The 10,789-nt window shown below is 66.3% G+C and overlaps 1 protein-coding gene across 1 annotated transcript; it reads left to right on the top strand.

The window, feature by feature from the left end:
- Positions 1-2,443: 2,443 nt before the first annotated feature.
- Positions 2,444-10,787, top strand: LOC117883315 (intestinal-type alkaline phosphatase-like). Its single transcript, XM_034782534.1, has 11 exons — positions 2,444-2,552; positions 5,133-5,249; positions 5,691-5,806; positions 6,383-6,557; positions 6,906-7,078; positions 7,603-7,737; positions 8,319-8,391; positions 8,581-8,715; positions 9,161-9,352; positions 9,859-9,975; positions 10,265-10,787. The coding sequence occupies exons 1-11, from the start codon at positions 2,483-2,485 to the stop codon at positions 10,564-10,566; spliced, it is 1,605 nt and encodes a 534-aa protein (XP_034638425.1). The 5' UTR covers positions 2,444-2,482; the 3' UTR covers positions 10,567-10,787.
- The last annotated feature ends 2 nt before the right edge of the window (positions 10,788-10,789 follow it).

Raw genomic sequence — 10,789 nt, 5'->3', positions numbered from 1 at the left:
CCCACATCTCTTATTTTGCCAGACGGTTGCCCCCACCCCTCCTGACGGGAGCCACTAGCTCCGGGTACCTCTGTGCCAGGCACTGCAAGGCTTGCAGCATCCTGGCTGTGTGGTACCACAACGCTCCTGGCACCGGCTCCCCCGCGGCACAACGGCTGAGGGGCGTAGAGATGCCAGCTGTCCAGCTTTTGACCGGAACATCCAGTCGAAAAGGGAAACTGGCAGCATCCCGTCAGCACGGCTGACTGGGCAGCTGAAAGTTCAGTTGGCACACAGTTCCCGGGAAGTGGCGGCATGTCCCTCCGGCTCCTAGGCTGGGGGGCGTCCAGAGGCGCTCTGCGCACTGCCCCCGCCTGCAGGCACTGCCCCGAGCCCCGGCTCTGCAGCTCCCATTGGCTGAGAACGGGGTAACCTGTCTGCCCCCCCCCCTCACCCTGCTGTAAACCGATTTCCACACCACGGCCCCTCGCTCCAGGGATTGGCCCCCGCCTGGGCAGGTTCTGCATCTCCTCCTCCCAGCCCAGCTCTGCAGGCAGCAAGGTGAATCCTGGGGGATGGGGCGGGGTGGGGGGGGACACAGGTGGGGCAGGTGTGGGGCCTATGAGGAAGAGGCTGGGCAGGGGGGTTGCTTTTCAGGGACTAGGAAGTTGGCAACCCTGGGCAGGGGCAGGCGTCGCTTGGCTGGAATCCCCCTGGACATTACAGCACCCCATCCCCCCCGGCACAGTCACGCCCCCTCCCCGTTTCTGTAAACGCCCCGGGCGTGACCCATTCACGTGCAGCTCGGCCCTTGGGGCGACACTCGGCACAGCTGGGAAGCCTTTGCTTGGGAAAGGGACCACGTCGGGGCGGGGAGTGGGGGGTGGCACCTCTCGATGTTACCGCTCTGTGGCTGCGACGGCTCCTGTTCCCACTGGCTCCTGGCTCCCTGCCCAGCTGGGGCTCAGGCCGCAGCCGCGAACCGTGTGGACGCAGCTTAAACCGGCCAAGCTGTGCTTTGTAGCCGGGCAGCGGGACCATTGGCACCGGTAACGGCCCAGCGCTGCCGTCGAGCGGTCTCGGTGCTGAAGGCTTCTGCCCACCCAGCGCTGCCGGTCAGGGATCACTGGCCGGCACCAGCCTGGAGCCCAGTCCTGGTTTCACCGTGCCCGGTGGTGCCCTGGCTGTTTGCCGGGGTCTGTGCTATGGCGGGGGGCTCCCTGTGGATAAGCGATAAGGCCCTGCTACTGGGGGGCGACGGGGTCTAACCCAGCAAGGGAGCCGGTGCCTTGGGCTGGGTGAGATCTCAGCCCAGGGGCTCGGGGCGTTTGCTGTTTCCTCTTCCAGTCTCCGTGGCTGGGTTTGGTGAGTCCCCGCTCAGCGCTGGGGTGGGCAGGCGCCTCCCACCCTCAGCAACGCTCGCCCCCAGCCTGCCTGCTACTCCCCAGCTGGGTCCCCCCACACACTGGAGGTGCCCCTCACTCCTGACCCGCAGCCCCCTGATACCCCAGCTCTGTCCATGGGCACCCATCTGCCAGCAGCAGTCCCTGGCCCTGGTGATGTCTGGCCATTTCTCCCGCCTTCTGGGGCAGGCAGCCCATCAGCTCTGCTGCTGTGAGTGCCAGGGTCTCCCCGCACCCCCAGCTTCAGGGGGGGAGAAACTGCTTGGCCTGTAGAATTATTCTTTCAGGGGGGAGGGGGACTGGAGGAAAAGCCCAGCTCAGGGCTGACCCCCCCCAACCCCCACAGAGCACATTACTCTCAGCAGGGGAGGGGGCAGCTCTGAGCTGCTGAGCTCTCTCCCCCGCCCGAGTGAGTCCCCCCCACTCCTGCAAGTGTGAGGGGAGGCCCCCACTGGAGCTGCCCCCACTAGGTCTGCGGGGAGGTTGGGCAGGGTGGGTAGGGGTGTTGGGCAGGGCTTGCTGCACACCTGCTAAGGAGCAGCGTGGGGTCCAAGGACCGGGGGGGGGGGGTCCGAGGATTGGGTGGGCCTTGCCGCCTGCCCGTAAGGCTGGCTGGGAAGTGAATCTTGGCACGGGCCCAAGCCTGGCCACGGACCCTGCCCGAGCCAGTGACTTGGTTCCTCATGGCTGATCGGTTATCTGGAGACAAGAGGATGATAAGACACATATCCCTGCCCCCTTCCCTCATCCTGCAAATCCAGCTCCCCCTCCTCGTTAGCAATTATGCAAAGTGAGGCCAGCAGCCAGCCTGGGCCCAGGTTTGGGGGCGCCTGGCCTTGAACCCCCAGCTCCGCAGCAGCCGTGCCTCGCAGCTCCCTCCCCGGCGGGTGCTGAGCCCGCGATCTCTAATCGCTGCCCTCCGGCAGGTCCTCGTGCCCATGGGCTACAAAGTCCTTCCCAGGGCTGTGCCCATGCATGCTAATGGGATTAGGGACCAAGTCTGAGTCCAAAGTCCCCTGGAGAATGGGGCTATTACCGTGGGCCCCGGGCACAGGCTGTCACAGACACTGTGCAGCTTCCCCGCTGCTCCTGTCCTTGCCATGCGGCTCCCTGCGCCCGTCCTGCTCTGCCTCGGGGCCTGGCTGTCCTATGCCAGTGCCACCATCCCAGGTAAACCAGCCTCCCTTCCCCAAGGGGCGGTTCCCCCCCCCCCCACGCTGGGTGTGGGTATCTCTGGCCTGAGGCCAAGCACCGGGAGTGGCTGCGAGACGGCGCGAGGGACCCGGCTGACGCGTGGCAGAGCTCACCCAGCTGTTCAGGGGAGGCATCAGCTGGTCTGGGATCACGGGCTGGGCGCTGAGCAGGGGCCACTAACTCATTGCTCCAAGGCCTGTAGTGATTCAAACCCCCGCCTGACCCAGGCCCCTCGGGGGGCTCCGGCGGCTGGCACTGGGGGAAGGCGAGGGCGTTGGCGGCTGGCTGAGGGTGTCTCGGCGGTGTTTGCCATCACGCAGCTCAGAAAGGGTTAACTGGGCTGTCAGGGGTGGTGGGGGAAGGGGAGATGGATTCACCTCCTGGGGACGCCCCCATCCATCCCCCTCGCCCGGGCACCGGGTTTCTGCCCTCAGGGGAGCAGCTGTGTCACAGATCGACTGGGTCTGGCCAGTCCTGTGGGAGCGTCCCATGCAGTGGGCTGGAGCCCAAGGACCCCCCAGTTCCACAGGGGCAGGACTGGGGGCCCCACAACTCCAGACCTGGCCCCAGTGCTTCATGGCTCCCTGCAGGGAACCCAGCCCAGCCAGACCCTGTCCAACTTGTGCCCATCGGAGCGCTGAGCTCCCAGGCAGTGTCTGCGGCAACACCAGCAGCCTTGGCAAATTGAGGTAGCCGTGTACTGGTTCCCGGGCACCCAGTCGCTAAGAGCCCTCCGGCTGGCACAGAGAGGCGAGGGTTAGAGGGCATCCAGGCAGGACAGCGCCACGCTGCAGTCGAGGCCATCTGGACGCTCACTGGCGCCAGCCCGGAGCCCTTCGTGCTGGGGTGGAGTTGGGAGTGCAAAGGCCAGCTCGCAACCCAGCTCCCTGCCACCTTCACCCTCTGCTTCCCGGCCCGGCGCTGGGGGAAGCGTCTGCCTCTGGGGTGGGGATTGCAAGGTGTGAACGTCCCAGCCAGTGGGCTTCCCCTCGGCTTTGTCTCCATTGAGCTGGGTTGGTTTCAGCCAGTTTTAATGTCCCCTTCATGCACCACAGCCAGCACCATGGTGCTCTCACACACACACCGACCCTGGAACAGCTGTTTAACCCTTCACTAGCTGCACACAGCACTGCAAACACAGAGGGAAACTGAGGCACACACAGGCATAAACATACTACCAACCTCCCCCTTCGCCCCGGTGTGAGGGGTCCTGCTGACTCCGGGAGCCAGGCTCCGGGACCGAGCAGTGTAGCCAGGGCGTCTAACGGAGCCACCTCAGATTTATTGTAGGGCTCCTGCTCCCAGCTGCTGCCGTCCCCACAAGCTCCCCAGACAGCTCAGACAGCCCCCACTTCCAGCTGCTGGCTCCTTCCCCCACCTGCCCCCCAGCTCCCTCCCCGGTCATGCACCCCAAACAGACCTCCCGGTTCCTGGACACCCTCCTCCCAGCTCCTTAGCTGGGCACCCTGAACAAACTCCCAGCCCCTGGGAACGAGGCTAGGCTCTAAGGGCTGAGAGGGAGCCCCGTGCCCCCGGCGCATCCCCTGGACCACTTGCCAAGGGCTGGACTGAACTAAGTCCATGTTGGCCTGGTCCCATTCCCACCGCCCGGCATTCAGTTTCGTGCCAAATCGGGGGCGAAAAGTTAAAATCCCAGCAAGGAAATTCTGCAAAACCTGGCTCCAAGGCCAGCTTCGTTTGAAGCCAGATCGACACTGAATGGCATTGTCACGTCGTGGCGCATTGCCTTCTGGGAGCCGAAGGTGTGGTGTTTGAGGCCCCAATTCACTCTACGGGCCAGGTGCCCTGGGCAGCCTACGCCCCCCATGATACACCACGCAGCTCAATCAGCGGGACTCTGCATTGCATGGTGGGAGATGTAGTCCTCCCAGGACCCCAGCCCAGGGGAGTGAATGGGACGCTGGGAAATGCAATTAGCGTTCTATTGAACTGCTTGGAAATTAACACAGAGCATCTCGCCTGGGCCGAACCCACCCGGCACCAACACTCAACGGGAAACAATCGGAAACGTCGGGAAAAATCCAGATTTTCCTGTGCAAAATGTCAATTGCACAAAAATTACCCTTTCTGTTAACAAATCATCCCAGTGTCCCGCCCAGCCAGCGGGTAGGGGCCTCCCCAGGGCACCATGGGTCCCGGGTACCACGACGGGTCGTGGCTGGGCATCCCCCAGCACTGTGAGCGCTGCTGAGTTGGGGTGCCAACGTCACGCTCAGGAGCTGTCGGGGCCAGTTTGGCACCTAAGTACTCAGTATCCTCGTCTGGCTGTGAGCCCGGCATGCCCAGGGCAGCCCGAGCCCGGCAGGAGAGGTGCCAGCCAGGCCCTGGCTCTGGCTAGGAGGTGCCATGTCTGGCTCCCGCACTGGTTTGCAGCTGTTGCGTGGCCGTGCCCGGCTTGGCATGTGCCCTGGTATAAGGGCCCCATTGTGGGCTGGGCCGTTCCCAACACCCACGAGTGGTGGGTAAAGCTGGCTGCTGCCAGGGTTTACCCCCCTCCCCTGACTCTGTCTCCCCCCACCCCGTGTCTCCCCAAAGTGGAGGAGGAGAACCCCGCGTTCTGGAACCAGCAGGCAGCGGAGGCCATCAAAGCCACCCTCAAACTCCAGCCTCTGAATTCTCAGGCCAAGAACCTGATCCTCTTCCTCGGGGACGGTGAGTCAAAGGAACATCCACCCCCCACCCCACCGCCCGCCGGCATCCTCACCAGCTGCTCTGCCAGGGACCGGGGGGGGGGGGGGGTGGGCTAGAGGGCACCCCTGGGCTCCTCCCCATCCTTGCTGGCTTGTGGGAACCCAGCTGCCCCTCACCCCGCCCCCGGGGCGTTGGCTCACAGGTGGAAGCAGCCCCCCCAGCCGGGCTCCCCTAGCGTGTGGGGTGACGGGCGTGGGTCACGGTTCGGTGCGCTGAGGCGGCGCTGATGGCTTGCTGGGGGGATGGGGAAGGAGGCAGTGTCCTGTGACTGCAGGGGGCGGGGTGGGGGCACATGGGTGGCACTGGGACCGTCCCGGGGGGACTGGGAGGCTACACATGCGGGGGAGGGGAGGCCCGTGGTGGTGCCTGGCTCTGACGGGCTCGGTCTCTCTCCCTGCCCAGGAATGGGGGTCCCGACCATCACCGCCACACGGATCCTCAAGGGGCAGCTGCAGGGGAAGTTGGGCCCCGAGACGCCGCTCGCCATGGATGCCTTCCCCTACGTGGCGCTCTCCAAGGTGCCGTCTTCACCCTCGGGTGCTGCCGCTACCTCGCCTGGTGCCGCCAGGGCCTCGGGCAGGGAGTGATGCCCGGCTCTGGCTTGGGCGCCACGGGCAGCTCCTGCTGGGAGAGACCCCAGGGCCCCTGCTGCTCAATGGGATTGGGTGGGGTGCAGCCCCCCAGCCCGGGGCCCCTTCCCCCGCTCAGTGGCGAAAGGCTGGGGCGGACCCTGGGGTGTGGGGAGGGGGCTGGCTGTGGAGAGGTTGGGAGGGGATTCCCAAATCCACTCCCAGCCGGAGGGGTGGAGGCTGATTTTCTGGGCCCTGCATGGGGCAATTGTCTCCCTGAAAGGCTGGGGCAGGGAAGGGACAGGCTGCATTGGCAAGAGGGACCCCCCACAGCCGGGAGGGCCGAGACCCCACAGCCGGGTAGGCTGGGACCCCATAGCCAGGTGGGCTGGGAGCACTTTCCCATACCACATGGCCTGTGGGCCCCTTGAATGCCCGGGAAGTACTGAGCCCAGGTCTGGGGGTGGTGGTCCCCTCCCCATCCCCTGGAGCCCGTCATCTGATGCTCTCCCGTGAACTTTGCAGACCTACAACGTGGACCGGCAGGTGCCGGACAGCGCGGGCACAGCCACGGCCTACCTTTGCGGGGTGAAGGCCAACTACCAGACCATCGGGGTGAGTGCCGCGGCCAAGCATTCCCAGTGCAACACCACGCTGGGCAACGAGGTTGTGTCCGTGCTGCAGAGAGCCCAGCGAGCAGGTAAGGGGACGGGCGTGGTGGGCAGGGAGCCAGCGGGTTCGAGCAGCTGGGGGATGCGGGGGTGCAGCGCTGGCACTGCTCAGAGGCTGCTGACAGGCCTGTGGGCACGGCATAAACGGCAGAAGGGTTTCCCAGCTCGGCGCCAGCCAGGGACCCCCCAGCTGTGGCAGCAGGGAGGGTCTGGGTTCAAGTCCTGGCTCCGGTGCCAGGCAATGGGTTAGCCCACCTGCGATGAGGCTGGCAGATGGGCTGGGTTCTCCAGTGTCCGGTTCCCGGGTGTAGCCGCGTCTGCAGGGACGGTACAGGGGGTGGGCGGTTAGCGCTCAGTGTCCAGCCGTTCTCTGGCAGGGAAGTCGGTGGGGATCGTGACCACGACGCGGGTGCAGCACGCCTCCCCCGCGGGGAACTACGCCCACGTGGTGAACAGGGACTGGTATGCCGACGCCAGCATGCCAGCTACTGCCCTGCAGGAGAACTGCAAGGACATCGCCTGGCAGCTTGTCCACAATGTCAACTTCACCGTGAGTGGCTGCACCCTATGGGCATCGCTGGGCAACCGCTGCCCCACACAGCCGCCCCCCGCCCCGAATGCCCCCCTCCCACTCAGCAATGCAGCGCGTGCCCGCCCGGGCCTGGTTCCTGAGGGGAGATGTGGCCGGCTGGTTCCCCACCTCTGCTACATGTGCCCGCCATTGGCAGGGTGGAGGAGAGGGGACAGCTATGCCGAGAGCCCCAGCCAAGCCAACTTCTTCCTCACTGGGTTGCCCATTCTCCATGCAAGCCCGGCCACAGGGCTTGAGTTCCCCTCGGCCCCACAGACGGGCGTCCCCCTTAGGCAGGGGAAGGGCAGGGTGTGTGAGCTCTCCCCCACCTGCTACACCCAGCCATCAGCCCCCAGACACCGGTCAGGCCCCATGGGGAACCCCAGAGGGGACCCTGGCTGGTGTGGGGCGGGACGGAGGCCAAGGGGCTTTGCCCGCTCAGCCCTCGCCCAGGGTTTAGAGGGGCTGGTGGAACGTGCTGTCTCTGTCCATCTCCCGGCCAGGTGATCCTGGGGGGCGGGCGGAAGTACATGACCCCCGTGGGGACCCCGGACCCCGAGTACCCCAGCAACGCCGCCCAGAATGGGATCCGCAAAGACGACAAGAACCTCATCACCCTGTGGCTGGAGTCTAAACAGGTGACTGGCGCGTCGCTGCCGGGCCGAGGGACTGGTCATCGCAGTTCACACCCCACATTGGACAGCAGCTCAGATCGGTGCAGCCGTGTGCATCTTCCTGGAGGGGCAGGCTGGGACCTGGCTGGCAATGCAGGGCCTCCCGGGTATGGGATTGGGTGGGTGCAGACGGGAGGGCTGGGCAGGGGCCCGGCTGGTGATGCAGGGCCCCCCGGGCGCAGGAGGGCTGGGCGGGGCCTAGTTAGTGATGCAGGGTCCCCCAAGTGCAGGGCTGGGCAGGACCCCCTGGGCACAGGGCTGGTGGGTGCAGTCAAGAGGGCTGGGCAGGAGCCTGGCTGGGCATGCAGGGCCCCCCGGGTGTGGGGCTGGGTGGGTGGAGACGGGAGGTCTGGGCAGGACCCCGCCAGGTGCAGAGCTGGTGGGTGCAGGTGGGAGGGCTGGGCAGGGCCCCCTGGGCGCAGGGTTGGTGGGTGCAGATGGGAGGGCTGGGCAGGGGCCCGGCTGGCGATGTGCATGTGCTGGGATGGTGGCACACGCAGCCCTGCCTGGGCACCCAGTGACCAGCTCTTGGGTTCGTTCCCTAGGGCGCCAGGTATGTGTGGAACAGGACGGCCCTGCTCAGCGCTGCCAGTGACCAGTCCGTGACACACCTGATGGGTAATGGGCCCCGAATCCTCCCCCTTTCAGGCCCCCCACCCCAGGGCAGCCTCTGCCCCTTCCTCTGGCTGCTCAGGGTGGCATGTCTGGCTCCCCCTTCACCTGCCCGCTCCCAGCCCCCATGGCCATTTGCAGCCTTTGGCCCCAGTCCCAGCGCACGCCCCCATTTGGTCTCTGTTCCCCCTTCAGGCCTCTTTGAGCCTGGCGACATGAAGTACAACCTCCTGCGGAACTCCACCCTGGACCCGTCCCTCACCGAGATGACGGAGGCAGCCATCCAGATCCTCAGCAGGAACCCCCGGGGCTTCTACCTCTTTGTGGAAGATAAGTGGGGCTTGGGGCAGGCCATGGGGGGCAGCTGTCCCAGCCCAGACGGCTGCCATCGGGGGGTGCAGAGGGGCCCAGGGCTGGGCGTTCCCTGCGCTCCCCAGCCTGGGCTCGTGGGAGGGGGTGGCCAGGAGCTGCCCGTGTTCCTCAGAGGGGACCTGGCGTCCCACGTTGAGGGGCAGGAGCACTGGGGGACTCTGGCCATGGGTGCCCCCTGCAGCCCATCACTGTGCGCTCCGGTCACACTGAGAAGCCAGAGCCTGCTTGGGGAGAGGTCTTGCCGCAGCCTGAGGGGGCTGGAGGCTGCCCATCCCCACCCCACAGGTGCCTCTTACAGGCCGAATCACCCCAGTGTGATCATACCGGGGGGGGGGGGGGAGCTGCATTCGAGGCCACCAAGATGCCCCCCTCTGCGGCTAACCCCTGCCCGGTCTCTCTCCACGAGGCAGGATTGACCACGGGCACCATGATGGCGTCGCCCAGCGGGCGCTGACGGAAGCCGTGGAGTTCGACCACGCCATCCAGAGGGCGGGCGAGCTGACGAAGGAATCCGAGACCCTCACCGTGGTGACGGCCGACCACTCGCACGTCTTCAGCTTCGGCGGCTACACGCTGCGGGGCAGCTCCATCTTCGGTACGATCCCTGGGCTGGGGGCGGGGTCTCAACACCAGCACCCTGGAGCTTTGGGCCCACACGTGCCTGGCCCCCTTGGATGGGCTGAGGTTGCTCCTGCTCCCCGCTGAGGGGTGCAAGCTGCTCTGCACGGTGGGCCATGGGTTCGAGCTCTGCTCGCGGCACAGCTGAGGGCAGGTACCCGGGTGGCTGAGGGATACGGGTCAGCTGAGGCCTCTGCCCCATGGAGGCCATTGGCAGAGCAGGGATTGGGCCTAGGGGCCCCTTGGAGCTGGGGGGCCCATGTTGCCCCTGCCCAGGGACCTGCAGGACTGTAGAGTGGCAGATCCACCCGCTCCAGTCTGTGGCTGCCCCGCTGCTAGCTACACTGCCCTTTGAGGGGTATTGCCCGACACCCCGGGGACTTCTGTGCTGTCCCAGGGACCATCCAGGGCATGGTGGCTCAACGCCGCTCCAGGACGCCCCGGCTTGGGTCTGATCTCTCGCTTGGTTCCCCGTTCCCCCAGGCTTGGCTCCCAAACTGGCCTTGGACGGCAAGTCGTACACGTCCATCCTCTACGGGAATGGGCCCGGCTACCCGATCAGTGCCACGAGCCGGCCCGCCGTCAACAGCTCCGAGAGTGGTAAGGGGCCCCGCCGTGGTGTGGGAGGGCGATGCTGGCAGGAGAGCTGACGGGGAGATGAGTGTGGGGGCACATGGGTCCCCCCCCCGCCAGACTTTCACCCCCAGTACCCAGCACAGAGCTGGCGTTTCCAGCTATGCCCCTGGTGCTGCTGCCAGCCGGTGGCACTGACTGTATAGCACGGGTGGGCATGGGCTCTGCCCAATACCGGCGTCCCCGCCCCAGGGAGCAGGAAATCGGGGGGACAGTGACTCGTGGGGCCCTTACGCTCTCTTTGCCCTTCCCCCAGAGAAGAACGGGTACCTGCAGCAGGCGGCCGTGCCCCTGAGCTCGGAAACGCACGGCGGCGAGGATGTGGCCATCATGGCCAAGGGGCCCATGGCCCACCTCTTCCATGGGGTGCAGGAGCAGACCTACGTCGCCCACGTCATGGCCTACGCCGCCTGCCTGGAGCCCTACACGGAGTGCCCGCAATCCAACCCGGGCACCACGCAGCCCTCCCCGTGCACCACGCCGCCGAACTCTGCCCACGCCAACACCGGCCTCCTGCCCCTCCTGCTGGGGTCCCTGTTCCTGCCACTGCTCAACTAGCCCCTCCCCCCGCCCAGGAGAGAGCCCGCCCCCCGCAGCCTGACCCCCACAGCCCCCTGTGCCTGCAGCGCTGGCTGCAGCCACAAGAGGGCGACAGCCCGCCCGCTCCCTGCAAGGGGGTGGGGGGTTCCATGTGAGTGGCACCAAACCCCTTGGACACCAGTTGTCGGGGGGCTCACAGCCTGGGGAGGGGGGATTGCCGCCTGCTTTGAACAAAGAGATT

Source organism: Trachemys scripta, chromosome 9, assembly GCF_013100865.1.
Source record: "Trachemys scripta elegans isolate TJP31775 chromosome 9, CAS_Tse_1.0, whole genome shotgun sequence".
In the NCBI taxonomy this organism is placed as follows: Eukaryota; Metazoa; Chordata; order Testudines; family Emydidae; genus Trachemys; species Trachemys scripta.
Note: the sequence above shows the minus strand (reverse complement) of the source record. Positions and strands in the feature narration are given on the sequence as shown.

Bases quoted from the DNA above. Each gene is read 5' to 3' on its own strand.
- LOC117883315 (XM_034782534.1), top strand. From the start codon at position 2,483: ATGCGGCTCCCTGCGCCCGTCCTGCTCTGCCTCGGGGCCTGGCTGTCC. The intron at 5,250-5,690 runs GTGAGTCAAAGG...CTCCCTGCCCAG, and splicing joins GATCCTCTTCCTCGGGGACG to GAATGGGGGTCCCGACCATC. The intron at 7,079-7,602 runs GTGAGTGGCTGC...TCTCCCGGCCAG, and splicing joins TCCACAATGTCAACTTCACC to GTGATCCTGGGGGGCGGGCG.